This window comes from Hippocampus bargibanti, linkage group LG04 (genome assembly GCF_051943395.1).
Source record: "Hippocampus bargibanti isolate YZ-2025 linkage group LG04, ASM5194339v1, whole genome shotgun sequence".
NCBI lineage: Eukaryota > Metazoa > Chordata > Actinopteri > Syngnathiformes > Syngnathidae > Hippocampus > Hippocampus bargibanti.
This window is the reverse complement of record NC_142737.1, coordinates 10,690,831-10,710,947: the sequence shown is the minus strand read 5'-3', so window position 1 is coordinate 10,710,947 and position 20,117 is coordinate 10,690,831. Positions and strand designations below refer to the sequence as shown.

Here is a 20,117-nt window from a genome sequence, read left to right as displayed (position 1 = left end):
TAAACTCAAAGCTACCATTAAAGGTCAAAATCCGGGTTAGTAAAATGGTACAAAGAGAAGCAAACAAGTTGCACTGAAGCGTTTGATATACTTTTTTAAAATTCTGAATCGAAATTTTCAATTTAACTCATTTACTGCCATTCACAAATTTATTAAAATATGACGTAGAGTGCCATTTCCGAATTCGTTTTTTCATGCCTGGGTGGCGATAAAGCCCTGGCCATGGCCTCTGACAATGTTTTTTTTTTTTGCCTTCCACAAGGGGGTCAACTTTTCCCTTTTTTTCCATATTAGCACTTTGTTCCAGCTTCAGCTTGCGATAAAGCGTTATATAAACCAGTATGTATTGTATTGTATTGTATTTTGGACATCTGCCCCCATTTCAAGATCATATAACTCCAGACTCATAAAATTTAGAAATTAACTTGTTTTTCTCATGAAAGAAGAGAGTCTACGGTTTCCATTGAATGTTTATGTAGTCCTAAAACTCAATATTCTGTGAGTCCTGGAATTCAAGTGACAATGACAAAAACCCTGGCACTGGAGTTAACACATTTTTGCACATGCCTGGCAGTGAATGAGTTAAAATTCTGAATCAATAATTTCAATCTAAACTGAGATGGACAAGATATAATTCTATAAAAAACATTCTGGCCTTATACCTCATTTGATCGAAAAATCGTGTTGTTTCTTCGTCGACTTGGTCCTGAAGTCTTCGCTGACTAATTTTGCAGAGAAAGGACAGGGAGGCATGGCAGCATCACAATAAAACAACATATATTTGATATCTATCAGCTGGCTATTAGCTGTCGAGCTGGCTCGCTAGTTATCTAGCTAGCTATCATTTAGCTATCTAGCTGGCTAGGTAGCTATCTATTAGCGACTGTATCCTGTGACTGTAAAGTGACCTTGAGAGTCTTGAAAGGTGCTTATAAATGAAATGTATTATTATTATTACTGTATCTATGAGCTAGCTAGCTCGCTTTCTATCTATTTGAGTTACTTCCGGGTTGAGGGAACGCTGGCGCGTGTGGCTGGCGCTACTCACCCACAGAAAAGCTTATCCTGTGACTGTAAAGTGACCTTGAGAGTTTTGAAAGTCCCTTATGAATGAAATGTGTTATTATTATTATTACTATACAGTAAAGTCTCGTTATATTGATATCGGTTATATCGATAGTACCTCTTATTACGATACTATTTTCATTTCCCTTGCACATTTCTAGTCTTTTTATGTATAATTAGTACCGTTTAGTACGATACCCGGTTATTAAGATAATCCGGTTATTACGGTGCTCCTTTTCATCCCCCGCCGGCCATTTTTGTTGTTTATATCGATATATCCGTCGCGCCATTGGTCAACTTGGTCACGTGTCTTGTAACGTGAGCCGCCATCGGTCGCGCCATTGGTCGACTTGGTCACATGAGCCGCCATCGGTCGCGCTATTGGTCGACTTGGCCGTGTGACTTTGTCACGTGACACGCCATCGGTCGCGCCATTGGTCAACTTGGTCACGTGTCTTGGTTGCGTGTCACGCCATTGGTCGACTTGGTCAGGTGACTTGGTTACGTGCCCAGCACCCGTGTAGCAGAGCCATTTTCATTTTCAGACGCTAGCTCGTGTGTAGCAGACGAGATTGAAGTGTTTGTGTTAAAAGGTAAAAATGGGAAGCAGAAGAAGATTGATGACTTTTTAAAATTGTATACATAATACAGTAAGATGTAAGCGTTGCAGTTTCCCTGTTGTGTTATGTACATGCCCACTGTACTGTATATGAATGCAATCGTTTTTTGCAACAATGTTTCTTGTTTTGTCTGCTGAAGCGCGATGATTTTGAAAATTATTAACATTCCATACTGTGTATTAAAGGACAGCCGATGTCACTTTTTATTCAAATGCAAATAAAAATGACTTCACGCCAAGACGTCTTGCATTGCTTGTGAATCCAAACAATGGCTTCAGATTCGGATAATATGCTTTCTTGTTACACATCCAGTTATGAATATGTTTCAAATACACTGTAGTTCTGAAGATTAAAGCATACATGTTTACAATCATCAAAGAATTATATGTGCCATTTTGAGGCAAGATTGGGGGAACATCTCACCCAAAAAAAAGGGAGCTAATGGCCAGCTCCGTTTCTTATATGGCGCTTGGCTGCCCTCTTTTGGCGGCTTTTGTTTAATGCAGTTCGGCACAGGATCGGATATATCGATAGTCCCGGTTATATCGATATTTTTTCGGACTCCCTTGAATATCGATATAACGAGACTTTACTGTAATTGGTTTGATTCCCAGGGTCATGCAAGTCCACTCCAGTCTAGTAGGTGGCAGTAATGAGCAATACAAAATGATTGTCGACCATGCAAGATGGATCTGGATTATAAACTGCAAGTATGAACAATTAAAATACATTGCTCAATCGCAAAAGATACTTATATTAAATGATTACATGGGTTCTACCATTGGGGACGTTGATATTTGGAGCGACTTCAACTTTCAGCAGCTCAATGTCATTATCAAGTACAACTGCAAAACTAAACAAATTGTTCTTTTTTAGATTGCTTTCTTTCGGAAAACTCGCCCATGCTACTACAGATGAAACCGTTTAACCTCGCATTGGTTAAGATGTGCAATTTTTATGGACAGCTGCAAAGACTTTAGTTCCACTTCCAGCATGTAAAAGTGTCAGAAACAAGGCATGTCAGGCAAACAGGTTGCGGAGAAATGGTCCATGACGATTAATGTCCCGCTGCGGTGCTGCGTCCTTGGTTGGTTCTTGCCCATGTGTGAACTCGCGTATGAATAATTATCCAGGCTGTCTCATTTGCGCAATGTTTTATTGGCCTATTAATTCATGTGTCGGCTGAAATTTCATGAGATGCCTTGCTTGTTGTTGTAGTTTCAGCTCATGAATACTTTGGGATGTTGAAACAAACTTTGTTGGTAGTAACGCTTGACCTTCCCATAATTCTTCATTCAGATCAACACGTCTGAACATTTCCGGTGGACTAAAACTAATACTAAAACATACTTTCAGCAAAAACAAAGCATTTCCAAAAAATACAAACAAACAAAATCTTTCAATTCTTTTTTTTTTTTTTTTTGTCAGGATATCACCTTATCAACATCAAAAGCTAAGCATAGCTTAGGCTGTAGAACAGACAAGGAATTTGTCTCTGGTATTTTGCAAAGAGGCGCGTTACAGTTATCACAGTTTATTACAGTTACAGGGTTACTGATAATGAGAGTTAATGGCTAAGGGGAAGAAGCTGTTTAAATGTCTGCTGGATTTGATGCGCATTGATCGGCCGGAGGGGAGACCCTGGAAAAGGTGGTGAGCAGGGTGTGGAGGGTCCAGTAGGATTTTTCGCGCTCTTGCATATGAAGCACAAACCAAGTATATCGTATGAACTTTATTTCTAGTTCCATCCATCAATCCATCCATTCATCCATTCATATTCTGTCTTGTAGGCCGGAGACAGCCCGAACTGGTTGCCAGCCAATTACATACGACCCAGATATAAACAACCATCCATGCTCACAATTACATCTTGGGACAATTTTGAGTGTTCCATTCACCTGCCATGCATGTTTTTTTTTTTTAAATTTGGGGGGAAACCAGAATACCCGGAGAAAACCCACACGTGCAATGAGAGAACTTGCAAACTCCACAGAGAATGCCAGACCCAGAATCAAACACTGGACCTCTGCAACGTGATGCCAGCATGCTAACCAATCGACTATCATCCAGCCCTTACGCAACATAAAGTTCATAAATAACCATTCTGTAATAAGTTCCGTTATAACTATGACTCGTCAATTTATTGTGGGTGCAAATCAGATTCATGCATGCACTGCTGTACTTATATTTGTTTCCCAGGTCTGCATATGTAATGCTATACTCGCATTGGCACAACTCGTCGGTGAGGGTGAGCGAGGACAATACCTCCAAACCACCTGATTTCATTTGGGTTGTTTATAATTCTTGGCCTTTGGACTGTTTTTACTTAAGCGAGACAGACATGTCGAAAAGCCACGTTGAAACAGTTTTAAATTATGAGGAAAATAGCATAATATGTCTCGCTCAAATTGCATCCATGTTTTGGATCTGCACCACATTGTGTAGGACTTCATTTGTTTACAGGTTAGCGGAGTTGACGACATAACAAAACCCAAGCTGTTCCACCCTCCAAAGGCTTTAAGTTTACAACTGTTTTCCCTCAGGCTGGCAGTTTTTTTGTGGTGCATTCTTGCCTGGCTAACATTAGCCGGATATTGCCTCGGACAGTTCTGGTGTTTCTCCACACATGCTTGCCAGCTTGTCAGAAGCTGCGCGTATATCAGCGTTTGGGTTGGAGACGGGTTTCCAAATGATCAAACGGCAGGGATAGATCAATGACAGCCGGCCGAGATCCTTGGACAAAGGTCAACGCTGCCGTGACATCAACAGAGGGGATAAATGGCCGCTGGGGTGTGTGTTTTTATGTGGGATGTATGAAAGGGTGAGGCAACGTTCCAAACTGTCTGGCCTGTATAATAAAAGACATGCACAGTGGTACTTTGATATACCAAGTGACCGGACTTCTGTCTGTCTGTCAATCTGTCTGCCCCTATATTGAATTTGTCTGGATGGGGGCAGTGAACTGAACTCACTTCACAACAAGCTTAAAGGACAACCGACGTCACTTTTTTTTTTTCCTAACTGATATCAGAAAAACGTTTTATAGCATCTAAAATACCCAAAACACGCAGTATGATATTTTTATTCAAATTCAAAACACCAATAAAAATGACTTAAAGTGTCCAAAATCAGCAAAAAAATTGAGCTGCGAATTGGCCATTTTCAGAAAGTCCCACCCCCACTTCGTGACGTCACGGCAAGACGTCTTGCATTGGTGGAGAATCAAAACAATGGCTTCAGATTCGGAGAATATGCTTTCTTGTTACGCATCCAGTTATGAATAGGATTCAAATAGTTGTGAAGAGGACAGCATACATGTTTGCAATCGATTAAAGAATTTATTCCGTGCCATTTTGAGGCAACATTGGGGGGAAATGGATCACCAAAAAAAAAAGGCAGAAAATGGCGACCGAGCTCCTGTGAGGAATTAATCAGGCCGTTTCCACAGGCTGATAAATTCCTTATACGGAGCTTGGTCGCCCTCTTCTGGGTCTTTTTGGTGCAACATGACGTTTTCAGACCAAACAAGCACAGCAAAAGGCATCGACGTGATGGAAGGACTACTACAATGTGTCCTTTTTTTTTCGGTCAGGGGCGTTCCTTCAGTGACGTCACGTATGGACTTGTCACCAACTCAAAAACAAGACTTCCTGAATTTTCAGCGTGAGTCTTAAAACGTAAAATATAGCTATATGCAGTGGAATCTTTGTAAAAAAACGCTCAGTAGAAGTCATTTGAAGCCATTTTACAAATTATGGACACAACTTGTACGGAGACGTCGGTTGTCCTTTAAGTTTAGCAGATTTCTTCAGTTTGCCCAAATAAACTGCTGATTGTCACACTCGCTTGATGTTTGCTGTCAAAGTAAACATAAAACAAAGAGAATTACATTGTGTGTATGTAAAATAACCACACAACAGTGTTTCAGATAGAATAAAAGTAATCCACCATAGAGAGGCAAATGAATATCATTGGACTAGCGGTTATATAGCCTTTTCAACACCTGAACAAAGAAGGTGATGCAACACAGATAATCAAGACTAAAATAAATGACTTAAAATGTTATATTTGCTTTCCAAGGATTTTTGACAAATTCTCAATGGATTTTGGGCATTTTATACAGTACATATTGATTTATATAGCACTTTAACATCAACCGAAGATGTAACAAAGCACTTAACATGGACAACTATCATATACAGGAAATAAAGCTGTCACAAAGATAGCAGAAAGCACCAGGCAGTGAAACCAAGATCAAGTCAAGTTGAAGGCCAAAGATTTTTACCAAATTTTCATTCATTTAAATTGAGAACGATAATTTTTACAGTGTTTTGAGTTTACAAGCATGGCTAAAGACAGAATGAAACTTGTTTCTCAAGGCACCACTGAGTTTATAACCATGCTATAAGATCAGTAAAAATACAGTAGGAAAGAAAGACTTTGAAATACGTTTCTACTGCTGGTCCTGTTGTATTTATATTTTTGCGCCAACAATTTTCCTGGCAAACGTTGCATGTGTTAGTATGTGTGAGGACGTGTGTCCTTTTATAGCGCGGGCAAATGATAACTGTTTTTTTACCCCACCCAGACAGAAATAGAAAACAAAATGACCCGTTTAGAGACCAGGAAAGGCGCTGTTAAGAACTTCACAGCTTCTGTCGTTGAGGAAGTCGAGTAGAGGGGAGAAAAAAAGGAGAGGCTAGCAGCATTTCAATCGTTTTTCTGACCTCGAGTGTATTTCTGCTTTCAACCGTACGCTTGCTGGGGAACACAAGTTGACCCTTAGAGGAATGGCATTGACCTTTCGTCCGCTTATGGGCCTCTGTCAATCACACACAACATTCTAGTGGGCTGGAAATGTGCCACTGGGTCCTGAAATCATGATTTAACAGAGTCTAGCGAGAGTCTTTGAGGAAATAAGGGTTTAAGCTTTGTTCGTGCAAAGCATTCACTTAGAAGTCTGCTCTGATCAAATATTCAGGAAGTAGCGAGCTTCAAAACATTGTCAAATTTCCTTTGTGTGCACCTGCGACTCCCCCTTCACAACGTCGTAGCAATAAATGGATAAAAGCGGCGTTTAAGCTCCTTTTATGCACTGAGATAATGCATGAAGTAGGGGGAAAAGTAAATATGTTTAATGCCGTGGAAAATGGGCTTTCTGCTATGACAGCCACAGACAGTCACATGGACTCACTCATGGGGTGATACCACAAATATTTTATTCCAGACGACTGACCTAAAATTCTACTTGGCCACATGTTCTTCACTTGTGAACGCATATTCAAGCCACATTTCTCCCCCTAAGGAGGTTGTGTGTATCTCACAATTTAGATTTGGCTTGTTTGTGTTCCTTAGTCACGAAAACAGCTTAATCGATTTTCCAACACCCTTTCTGGAGCAGTTGAACACGGGTGAAGGAGATATTCATTTTGTAGGATGTCCCAAAGAGGTTTGCTTTTTTAACCCTATTCCAGTTGCTAAAAGCAGCCTGTTTCGGGTCCCCAATATTCAAACAAAACCCACCATTAACCTTTTCACTTACTTCCATTTCAAAACATATACCATACAGTCTGATCAGTTTTATGCTAACAAATCATGCAAATGTCATCGATGTATTCCGTTGAACTCCAATGGTGGTTCAATACAGATTTTGTTACACAACTCACAGGCATATTTTCTTTATCCTCTGTGAAGAACGATCACGTTTATGCATTTTACTGAGAAGGCGCGACGTCTCCACTGCCCCTATGTGGCCATTTAGGTTATTTTACAATCAGCATCTAAGATTTCTGTCCTCTTGATACATTTTTCAAACCCATTCCGCAACATTTTTTTGTGGAAAAACGTTCCTTTTTCCGACTAATTTTTTTATTTATGTTCTATATGGTATTGTTGATGCTGGCTATGTAAACAGTTTGTAAATCCTGTCCAGTTTGTTCAGCAAAACAATTAGTCTCTACCATACACGGTCAAAAATCCTTTTATCAATAAAAAGACTGAGTAATTCAAATGGATTCAGTTCTGTTGGGTTTTCAATCGTTATTCCAGGATTTCCTGTGAAAGGATCCGCTCCTCTGACGACTCGAGGCTCCTTCTCTCCACTTGTCAAGAAATAGTCATTGTCCAATGAATTGGCAGAGTTGTCAGAAGTATTGAAGCTGATGAGGGAAGGTTCATATTTACTATCATCGTTGAACTAAACATTTGGGGTGTAACAATTAAAAATGCTACAAAAAATGAATGCAAATGTGGATGCGAACAACAACGTTACGACCATTGCTGTCGTAGAAAGTCTCGTAACAATGTCCTTTCCCACAGTTCTATTCTTATTGCGAGAATACTCATTTCACACATAGAGTGGCTCACAAAGGCTTAAAATCAACGAGTATAGACGAATACAGCTGGTTTTTAAGGTAACGTTGTATACGAGTATACTCGTCTAGGACTAAAAATGAATCTTTTGTAACGTGTATACTCGTTTCTTCCGGGGAAGGTGTTCAAAACAATGTTTGACAACTCCTTTGTCTTAATTAATCAATTTGTGACTGTAGATGGACACCCTGGAAGCTCTCGGAGAGGAGATCAGCGGGATGGCTCGCTGCCCCTATGATGCCAAGCATGCCAACGTTGCCCTCTTCGCTGGTGAGCTTCAAAGCATACTCATTTTAAAACAATGGAACCTCCAAAAATCCATTTTGTGACACTGATTGTAGTTACATGTTGTTCTAATTTCCAAGCCCTAACCCCTAAACAGAGAATCTAGGCTGAATATTCATGCCGTGTTCATTAACCACTCTAAATGGTCCACTGGTATGAATGTGAGCGTTATGATCGTTTATCTACATGTGACCCGTGATTGAGTCGTCCGTAATAGCCTCCATTTCTGCCAAATGAAACCAAACTTGGCTGACTGGAAGGGGAAAAAGAGTCACAAATGGATGCATACGCTGATGAGTCGACTTTCATCTGATGAGAATCTTCCCGTGCAACCTTGCCATGAGCCGCAAAAGACATTGGAGTTCCCATTTCATGTCCGTTTCCATTTGATTAATGGCGCTATTGATGAGCTGTCCCTGCGAGCTTCCAGCGGAGAAGGAGCAGCTTGAGCGGCTAATGTGTGACAGCATGCTGGAAGCACTGAGTAATGGAAAGGGCTCGTCTCCCAGCCACCCTTTCAATTATGTAGTTTGAGTTTCCACTGTGGCTTCATCTGAGGTGGACCGAGGTCACGCCGGTGCTGTTTTTTTGTGTGTCACTGCATGTGTACGTATGCGCAGTAAAGGAGCTGGTGAGCAATTACACATGTCCAACAGGTTGACCAGAGTGTGCGCGGACTGTTGGCAGGAATACTGTGTTTATATTCACACTCTCCCTCAATACTTTTTTTTTTGCCGTCCATTTCAATTCTCAATCCTTTGCTCTCTTTCCACATCCCTCTCCAGACGGCAAATTGTACTCAGCTACGGTGACCGACTTTCTGGCTATTGATGCGGTCATCTATCGTAGCCTTGGAGACAGCCCAACTCTGCGTACGGTTAAACATGACTCCAAGTGGCTAAAAGGTGAGGCCATGATACAATGATATGTGTGCTCCTCTTTTTTTCCGTCAGGGAATCCAATTCACTTCACAGTTGCGTACTCTTTATGAACAATGATGATTGTAGCTCTGCTTCAAAATTCATTTTGGCTTAACTGCCATTCACGAATGTATTCCCGAATTGAAAATATGACATCTAAAAGCCTTACATTTTTTTTCAAAAACTGACCATGCGCATGATAACCTAGTGCGCCTTATACATGGAAAGGTTTTAATATAAATATGTCATTCTAGTTGCGCCTCATAATCCGGTGTGCTTTATATATGGAAAAAAAATCGAATGTGTCAATCATTGAACGTGTGCCTTATAATCCAGTGTATTTTATAGTCGGGAAAATATGGTTCATACAAATAATACTAAATAATGCAACACAAATCCTTTGATGCTCACTAAATGAAATGAGATTGCATGACTTGAACATAATACATATGTTTTTATATGTGAAGCAATTTTGAGCCACAAAAGGTCACGCAATTATTGTCAGCAGCCACTAGTAAAAGTAGGGTGTAACCCCAGCCTCTCCTGTAGCGACGTATAATGTGGTGTGCCTTATATTTTGAAAACTTTTATACATTTAGGTATATTTGGAGAAAAAAAAAACATTCTTTAAAGGACAACCGACGCCTCTGGACAAGTTGTGTCCATAATTTGTAAAATAACTTCAAATGACTTCTACTGAGCGTATTTTACAATGATTCCACCGCATATAGCTATATTTTACGTTTTAAGACTCTCGCTGAATATTCAGGAAGACTTGTTTTCGAGTTGATGACGATGCCTGACGTGACGTCATGTCTGGAACGCCCCTGACCGAGAAAGCGACACACAATGCATTTTGGGCACTTCTTTTCGTCTGAAAAGTTCGTGTTGATCCGTGTTGATGGCAAAATTAGAAGGCAAAAACATGAATAACGCGATGGTGAATCGTTGTGTGCAGCATCAAGACTACTATTTGATACTAGTTGACACAAATTCCCAGCAGACAAATCAGCCCATTTCCAACGGAGCTTGGGCGCCATCTTGTGCATTTTCTGGGCGCGACATTGGAGTCCAGGCTCCTCAAAATGAGACTGAAGGACTTCTTTAATCGATTGCACACATTTATGCTTTCCTCTTCAAAACTATTTGAATCATATTCATAACTGGATGAGTAACAAGAAAGCATCTTCTCCGAATCTGAAACCATTGTTTTGATTCTCGAGCAAGGCAACACGTCCTGGCGTGACGTCGCGAACAAGGGGGCGGGACCTTCTGAAACTCGCCACTTCCAAGGTCATTTTGAAGTACTTTTGGCAAACTAAGTCATTTTTATTGGTGTTTTGCATTTGACTAAAAATATCAGCCTGTGTGTTTTGGGTATTTTACATGCTATAAAACCTTTTTCTGATGTCAGTTACGAAACAAAAAAATGGTGTTGGTTATCCTTTTATAGCCTTATAGTCCAGTGTGCCTTATATATAGAAAAAGTTTGTACATACACCATTCATTGGGGGCGTGCCTTAAACTCTAGTGCGCCTTATACACCAGAAAATACAGTATATGAAAAACATTTTTAAGCATGTCATTCATTGAAGGTGCGCCTTAAAATCCTGTATTCCTTATATATGGAAAAAGTTTTAAAATACACCATTCATTGGGGGTGCCCCTTATACATCAGAAAATACGGTAGATGAAAACCATTCTTAAGCATGTCATCAGTTGAAGGTGCGCCTTATAATCCTGTGCGCCTTATATATGAAAAGCGTTTGAAAATACGCGCCTTTTACTCTGGTACACCTTATACACCAGAAAATACGGTACATTTTTTTCCCACCATTTTGACTTCAAACCTTTACAACTCCATTGTTTTTTTTTGAGGTAATGTGGTTGTGTGCACACCCATCCATATCCAACGTCACACACCACAAAATACCCGCGGTTTGAAAGTTGATGCGGAAAGACGTGACTTTTATGATGCATTGCTGACCATACACTTGGATCTTGTTCTTCCATACACCGATCTTTCGTCTCGTATGCTAATTTTGCTCGCTCATTTTTGTCGACCTGTTTGAGCAGGTTGCATGGAGAGCGGAAATTGATGCACCGCAGGGCAGAGCAAGCGCACCAGTCGAGCCTGTCAAATCTCAATAGTGAACAGCCTTTACCTTTTATGCAAATGTTCAAGCTGATGTGATGGATGAGGCACTCACAACTCCCATTTGGCTTTTTCCCCCCTGCCGGATATCATGACATGACATGACACGGTTGTTGTTTATTGTGAAATGACATGTCACATCTCTTGCTGCAACAATCTGAGTCTTTTTTCTTTTTTTTCTCCCCATGCGTCTTTGTCTTGTCAGAGCCCTACTTTGTGCAAGCAGTCAATTACGGAGACTTCATCTATTTCTTCTTCAGGGAAATTGCCATGGAGTACAACACAATGGGAAAAGTAAGCAAGCGCTTCATTCCTCTTCTATTGTTTAGCGCCATTCAGAAGTGTTCTCGGAAGAAAGTATGTGCAGGGAACTAACAGGATATATCGTGTGTACATTAGCTGGAAGGGGGCCAAGCATTTTTCAATATCCGACCAACTCTGGACAGGATGAAGGACCTGAAATAGATCTGGAGATCCCACTCGCAAAGTCCAAATATACACGCCATCTGCATCCTTGTGATACGGTTCCCATCTTCTCAGCAATCCCTGAGTAGAATTCCTTACAAGAGCACTACAATTTGAGTTTTTGCACCAGAGAGAACAACGACAAAGACACCTTCTGTTAAAGCCATTTAAATTCAAACGTTGGTTTCCGCAGGGCGAACGTTAATTGGAATGCAGGTAGAAGAAATTGTATGAAGGGTTTGCCCATATGTATTTTCAGAAGAAATGGAATGCATAAGAGGGAGTGAGGAAAAAAGAAGTGATGAAATGAGCCAACGAGAATCTTTGAAGTAATGTTTTTTTCCCAGCCAGACTGACAGAATTTTTCAACCTTACTGGTTTTTCCTCAAAGCGGCATAATTATACATGTTGTGAATGAACTGAGCAATTTAACTGTTGCTAATGCATAGCACGTCATGAAAAAACAATAAATTGTCCTTCATGTCTAAAATTCTTCACCTGTGATTAATAGTAAATTGGTCAGTCATTTCAGTTTTAGCATGCATTAGTATAAAAAAAAGTTGACATGAAAGACGCTTAAAACAAAAAAAATGATAAGACAGGAGGCATGTGTATAAGTCAGAATCAGAATCATCTTGGTTGGCCAAGTATGTAGAACACACCACAAATTTGTCTCGAGTAGAACACACTGCACTAGTATCATCAGGAAAAAAACATCACAAATAAGTATGGAGGACACTTATAAAGGCTAATCTAATCAAATCTAATTCCTTGATGTAAGTGGTACCTGTCAGGAACAACTGTGAGACATTGTGCAAAGTATCAAGCAGAAAGTGGTCCAAGTCAGTACAGAGCTAGAGTTACAATGATTATAACGGGAGGCTTTTCCACAGGGTTGTAAAAAATGCCCCAAAAAAATTGATACCGTTATATTACACGTTACACGATACAGTTATATTTGAGTTACTGTTGAAAGAGTTTAGGGCTAGGGGGAAGTAGGTGGAAAAGGTGGTGGACATGGTGCGGAGGGTCTAGTAGAATTTTGCGCACTCTTGTCTTGATTCTTGCAAGTGTGCAAGTCCTCAAGAGTGGGTATAGGGCGGTGCCAATGCTTTTTTTTCCACCGCCCTGGCTGTCCCTTGAAGTCATAACCTGTGTACTTTTGTAGTTTGTTCGAATCAGAATCAGAATCATCTTTATTGCCAAGTATGTCTAACACACAATGAATTTGACTCGGGTAGAACGATTAGCACGAGTATCATCATCAGAAAAATTGAGGCACTGTATAGTTCGATTAAACTGTCGTTATATCGATATTCAAGGGAGTCCGAAAAAATATCGATATAACCGGGACTATCGATATATCCGACCCTGTTTGCAAAATAGAAATAGAGGACTATGGATATACGATATCGATATAACGAGACTTTACTGTATATATATATATATATATATATATATATATATATATATATATATATATATATATATATATATATATATATATATATATATTATATATATATATATATATATATATATATATATATATATATATATATATATATTGGGTTGTGATATGCAGATATGCTGGAGCGTGAATATTGGAAGCAGACGTGTGATCAAACCAATTTTAATGAGTAAAACTGACACCTTTTGACACATTCACTTTGACATAGTGTCTCCTATTATTTGTCATACTGTTTCTGCCATATTCAAGTCAACATACTGTATGTGAGTTCTATGTTCAAGGGGGAGGTTGATCCCAATGTGCGGTTGTCACAAAGTGTGTGTTTATTGCCTGCGTGTTGGCACTCTTTTTCCCATGTTTAGTGTAAGTAGTGTTTTCAGGTCATGGTTAGATTTATATCTGTTAAGTGGGTGCTGAATATACCGGTTGTTTAATTAGGCCTCTGGTGGCAGCATTGTAATTAAATCGCCGGCTTTGACTAAAGCCGGGCATTTTCCATCGACTGCTGCTACATGTACTTAGCCTACCGCGACTAGCACGTGATATAAATATTGACCTTAGTAGAACTGCATAAGTGCAATTTTGATGCTGATTACTAGCAGCTACCACCATTCTCCAGCACAATTTTGATGCTACTTACAAGCAGCTAACACTGTTCTCAAGCCCAACATGGATGCTAATTACTAGCAGCTAACACTATTCTTCAGCACAATTTTGATGCTAATTGATAGCGGTTAACACTGTTCTCAAGACCAACATGGATGCTAATTACTAGCAGCTAACATTATTCTCGAGCTTGATTTTGATTGAATTATTAGCGGCTAACACGATGGCAAGCCATTTTCATTCGACTACAACAATGTGGGTGTAACTTGATTTTGGCCACATCCTGTTTATCGTGTATGTGTTGTAGTTTGACTAAATAATTAGAATCAGAATTATCTCTGTTGGCCAAGTATGTAGAACACACAAGGAATTTGTTTCCGGTAGAACACGCTGAACTAGTATCATCATAAAAAAACACATGACAAATAAGTATGGAGGACACTAATAAAGGCTAATATAATCTAATCAAATTCCTAATTATATCTTGAAGTAAACTACCATTTCCATTTCAAATTAAAATGTATCAACCAGTTTAAAATATGCTTTTAATGGTTAATACTGCATCAAACTAAACGTGGAATGTATGCGATGGACATTCTGTCAGTCTTAACAGAAGGTTCATCAGTCCAAGGTCAAGTGTCAAACTCCGGTCCACAGAGGTAGAGATCCTGCACGTTTTCCATTTCTCCCTGCTGACACACACCCGATTCATTTGGCAGCAAGCTAGCTTGCTGTGGATGATTTGTCCCAGTGTGAATAACACCAATCTCAATGTGTTTTATGATATCACTTTACATATGTCACTACCTCACTTTACATACGTCACTACCTCACTTTCCAGACGACACTACCTCACTTTACATATAGAAATTACATGTATTGTCTGTTGTCAATTGTATGTCTTTTTAGCCACGTTATAAGTGCCTTGCATGCCTTGCACGCTGGGTCCGAGAGGACATTAATTTAATCTGTGCCTTATGTCATGCATATTAGCATATTTGACAATAAAGCTGACTTTGACTTTGAATAAACATAGCAGCGAGCAGTAAACTCGAACAACATGGACGTATTAGGTTCAGTGTGGACCCCACCTTCTGCCCAAAAACCGTTGGGATAGGCTCCAGCACACCTCCAACCCCGGTGTGGGTAAACGGATTACAAAATAGATGAATGGATGGATATTGCATTATTGTTTACAGTGTGTTTATTAGCAAAACTATACGATGGGCTAACATGATCTACCACATTGGTGTTGGGACTAGGTGGTGTTTCCTAGGGTGGCGAGGGTTTGCAAGAATGACAGAGGCGGCTCACCCCGCGTCCTGGAGAAGCAATGGACGTCGTTCCTCAAATCCCGCTTGAACTGCTCCATTCCGGGCGAATCCCATTTCTACTTCAACATCTTGCAGGCAGTTACTGACGTCATTCATATCAATGGGAAAGACGTTGTGATGGCCACCTTCTCCACACCGTACAACAGGTAAAATGAAGTTATGTAGGTTTTGGTTTTAATAATAATAATAATAATATAATAATAATAATAATAATAATAATAATAATAATAATAATAATAATAATAATAATAATAATAATAATACATTTCATTCATAAGCACCTTTCAAAACTCTCAAGTACACTGCCCCTATACGCATTTCTATTTTTTCAAGAGAGGAAAATGTGTAATGTTATGAGACATAAGTCATAAATAGCTATATAGCTATCTAGCTAGCAATTAGCTATCTATTAGCTAGCTAGCTTGCTTTCTCTCTATTTGAGTTACTTCTGGGTTGAGTGAACTCTGGCGCGTGTGACTGCCGCTACTCACCCACAAAAAAACCTAGCCTGTGACTGTAAAGTGACCTTTAGAGTTTTGAAAGGCACTTATGAATGAAATGTATTATTATTATTATTATTATTATTATTATTATTATTATTATTATTATTATTATAGTTGAGACATCATTATGATAAAGTATTTATGACAAATTCTGGAACCCCAGTTTGTGAACCTCATTCTCCCTGACCTGATGAACCGCTCTGACAGGTTCCGTTAATTCCTCTGAAGATCAGACACATATCGTAAGCAGATTTCCGTACTTTGTGCATCAACAATGACTTTGTATTCATTAACCCAATTATCAAAACAACAGCTCATCTACATAGTGACAGGTCGACCTTTGCAAAATCTAAAAGTGTGTGCGTGTGTGTCGCCTTGTGGCAATCTGCGCGTCCACTGGGTCAACATTTACATCTCCAATCAAAACAGTCCCACTGCCCTTTTGACACTCAGATGCTTAACCTCTTTTTTTTTTTTTTTTTTTTTGCTCAGCAAAATTTGTATTCAGCACGACCTTCATATTCAAACGCAGCATCTAAATTGAAAATTAACAGCAAGCCATGTGGCTCACGCATATTATTCTCTATTTTATGGCTCCTTTTTTCACAGATAAGACAATTGCTTGTGACGCTGCAATTGAGCTTGCTTAATGGACATTTAAACTCAATGAAGCAGAGCCTATGAATGTTACTATAAGTGTGCCGAATGATTTGTGCATTTCCATTTCTCAGTAATGGTAGGAAATTAGAAAGACCATATTTAGACGATCGAAAGCATCTTGTCATTTACGGAGAAACAAGGTGAAAAGCCTACCATAAATTTTAGGGAAATAGAGTAGAACGGCCAACTGTCACGATCTGGTTGGTGACGCTGTCGGCCCCGCCTGCACCTACACAGGTGTTGGTCGTTCCGTTCAGTGGCAGACCGTCACGTTCAGGTTGGCGACCAACAGGTAGTGCTGTCGGCCCCGCCCTCAGTTGCACAGTTGCACAGGTGCTGGTCGTCTTCATCAGTGGCAGTTAACAGGACTCCCGGCACGACCTTACGGTGTCGGGTCATTGTACTGTGTATGTGTTTGCTGCACCCTGTCAGGTTTGTTTCATCTTGGCAGATTTTTACTCATGGTTTTCTTTGACACTTTGTACTTTTCTGTTCAGATGACTTTGATGTTTTAGATTTTGTTCCTGACTTTATTTTAATGCAATTTTTCAAATACAACCTGCTGCTCCCTCCTGCCTGCTTATTTTGGGATCCACCGCCATCACCACCTTGCAAACCATGACACCAACGAGTTCAACATTATATTTTAAAGCGAGTAAGCCTCAGATTCGATTTCTAAACCTTTCCCATAGGAAATCTATCCATCTATTTTCTGTAGCACTTTTCCTCTGGAACTGTCATGACGACTGAGCCAGAGTATATCTTTATCCTTCCTTTTGGGCTGGTGCCTTGGTAAAGTCGGAGAAAAACATTCATTCACACTCACATTTAGGACGATCCTAATGATTGCTCTTTCGATGACTTATTTCTCAGATCCTGTCAAGTCTTTCTCAAGATAAAAATTGGATTCCCGGATAACTTGATCCCATAGCTATTGCTCCGGCAGTATCTAATGAAGCTTCCCTATGAAGCCGGCTCCAAAGCCGGCATTAATGCGGGGCCTCATATTGTCATTCAATAAATCTAGAATAATATTTGTTGTTAGTCAACAATGTATTCAGCAATTGATTCATTTTAATGTTTATATTGTATCACTTCAGATTCAACATTAAGCACTATAATTTCAGGGTGCGCATAAGTGGTGTGCGGGTGCGCCACTGAAAATATTCAAAGACAATTGGATTTTCAAAACAAATATTTTGCACAACGGCAATTTGAGCCACGTTTTTTCTTTTACTCAAGGAAATGCTGCCCAGATTTCCAGTTATTACTTGACTTGAGGGTGAATCGAATAGCACGGGACAAAATATGTGTACTTTAATCGAGTGCATGAAAACATTTAGTTAAAACAGAGGATGTAAAACTATACCAAGAGATCTTGCTTGACGTTATAAATATTGTCGGTTTAAGTCCAACTTGTGGGTGTGTTGTCATTAGATTTTAAAAAGTACCCAAATTAAAAAAATAGAAAATAAAATTGATGCACATCAAGAATTTTCCTCTTTTTTAGACTGTGTCAATACCACACACTTGGCACGGTAATTTATCCAATGCAGACAACAATGGTTGTTATTTACTCGACAAACCAAGCTTTGCCAGCCTACTCTCTATAATACAACCATTGTCTGGGATTTTGTCTCAAGGGGTTATCCATGAGGCAACGGCTCGAAAAGCCATCCCCACCGTTAAAAATAAAAAATCACTCCGTTATGAAAGAAACTCTGTTAAATTAGGATTTTTCTGAGTGCAGATGAGTTGTGAAATAAATTGCAAAAGTGACTCAGCTGTGTGCTATGCATTGATTTCAGTAAAATTCCAGTTACCATCACAAGATCATTTTCTTTCCCATATTGTTAAATAAATGATAATAATAAAATAATCTGTTGTCCATCACAGTGGCCTCGTGATGAACGCTGATGCCCTCGAGGCTTTCGGAGAGATCCAGTCATGATACGCTCAGAGGACTTGGCCAGCCTCCGACGTCGCTAGTCTGCCATATTTAATAGCGCACTGCTAAATATAGCCCACGTAAATCAAAGAGACTTGAGTCAAAACAGTAATCGGAAACATAAGCTTTCACCAGTGATCCTTGCGGAAGACTTTGCTGAACTCAAGTGGGGTGAGAGCATAATGTGATTTGCCAGTGCTCAAAGTGAGTCAAATATTTGTGCCCCCATTGACCTGTATTCCTACAGCACATTATTATGTCAAGACATTTCCCATTTGTTTTCTTCTGGGGGGGGCTATAGTGAAGTCATCGACACATCGGAATTGACTAAAATTCCGTTTTTATTCTGAAATTGTCACTCTTGTGCATTTGTTACATCTATAATTCAATTGCTATTTCCAGAGGTTATAATATGATAGACAGGAAGCCTTAAACATGAAACTGATCACAAAAGGAGACAAAATGTACACAATCGGGTGATACCCAGCTTTTACTAATTCCATCTCTAAATACTCAGACTGGTTTCTTATGTTTACAAACATTGCAGCAACACACTAGCAGAGCATGACATACTGATCCGAATTTGAACTTATACCACATTTATATTCCGTGGAATATCCTCGTAAACGCATTTCTGGCATTGAGAGTAATCTGTCTCAGCATGAAATAAATAAACAGACCTCCGATGACTCCCGAGTCCGAAATACATGTTTTTTGGTCTTGATCCAATGTGGTTCATTCGCTCGGTGGGGTCTCTGGTGACTCACAGATGAGGTTTGATGGACTTGAAAACCAATAAGTAGTAGGATCAAGCTGTTAATGATAAGCTACCTGCACACAGTGAGAGAATACCACGTGAAAGTGTGTCATTTTGGGTATTTTATTTATAAACTGTACAATTATGTGGTCTGAAATACCCTTGAAATGAATGCTTATTTCAGAGACATGTTATATTTTTAATATTTATAAATCTTACAGTACCTACTTTATGGCACTTCTGGAGTGACTTGTCAACGCTAAAACTCAAATTAGCACAGTTAGAGCAAGATCTCTCTGGGGACTTTCAATGCCTTTTTTTCCTGCTTCCCTGCGCCAGTTCCGGTCTTGGTATGGTAGGTCTTTGATTTGGTCATTCATCAGTGCTTTTGTGTTGTGTTTGTGCGGTGGCAGCATTCCAGGCTCGGCGGTGTGTGCGTATGACATGGCGGAGGTGGCTCACACTTTCACGGGGCGCTTCAAAGAGCAAAAATCCCCAGACTCCACCTGGACGCCTTTTCCCGAAGAGAGGGTTCCAAAGCCAAGGTACCAGTCAAGCTAATTAATCACTGCTGGTACACAGACACACACACAGATACACACTTACACACACACTTCCCTGTAACCCAGATAACACAAAGGATGCCAACCATTGCGTCATTCCCAATAACGTCATTTTTGATTGGTCAATGTGTAGCCTGCTGATTAACTCATTCACTACCATTTACGAATTTATTCAGGATTTGAAAATATGACATGGAGCGCCATTCCTAAATATTCTCGGGTTTAGTTTTTTCATGCTTGGGTGCTGATAAAGCGCTGGTGTTTTTCTTTTCCACAAGAGGGCATAATTTCCCATTTTTTTCCATGTTAGCGCTTTGTTCCAGCTTTAACTGTTGTTAACCAATATGTATGTATTGCATTGTATATTGGACAGCCACTTTCATTTCAAGCTCA

General features: G+C 39.7%; 1 protein-coding gene across 4 annotated transcripts in view; it reads left to right on the top strand.

Annotated features, from left to right (window-relative positions):
• sema6a (sema domain, transmembrane domain (TM), and cytoplasmic domain, (semaphorin) 6A) overlaps window positions 1-20,117 on the top strand; it is a 169,443-nt gene that overhangs the window by 98,221 nt on the left and 51,105 nt on the right. For all 4 annotated transcript variants that reach the window (XM_088993961.1, XM_088993965.1, XM_088993963.1 and 1 more), the window contains exons 7-11: window positions 8,237-8,327; window positions 9,128-9,247; window positions 11,623-11,711; window positions 15,222-15,439; window positions 19,575-19,706. In XM_088993961.1, coding sequence (XP_088850087.1) covers window positions 8,237-8,327; window positions 9,128-9,247; window positions 11,623-11,711; window positions 15,222-15,439; window positions 19,575-19,706 — 650 coding nt within the window. The remainder of the gene's footprint in view (window positions 1-8,236; window positions 8,328-9,127; window positions 9,248-11,622; window positions 11,712-15,221; window positions 15,440-19,574; window positions 19,707-20,117) is intronic.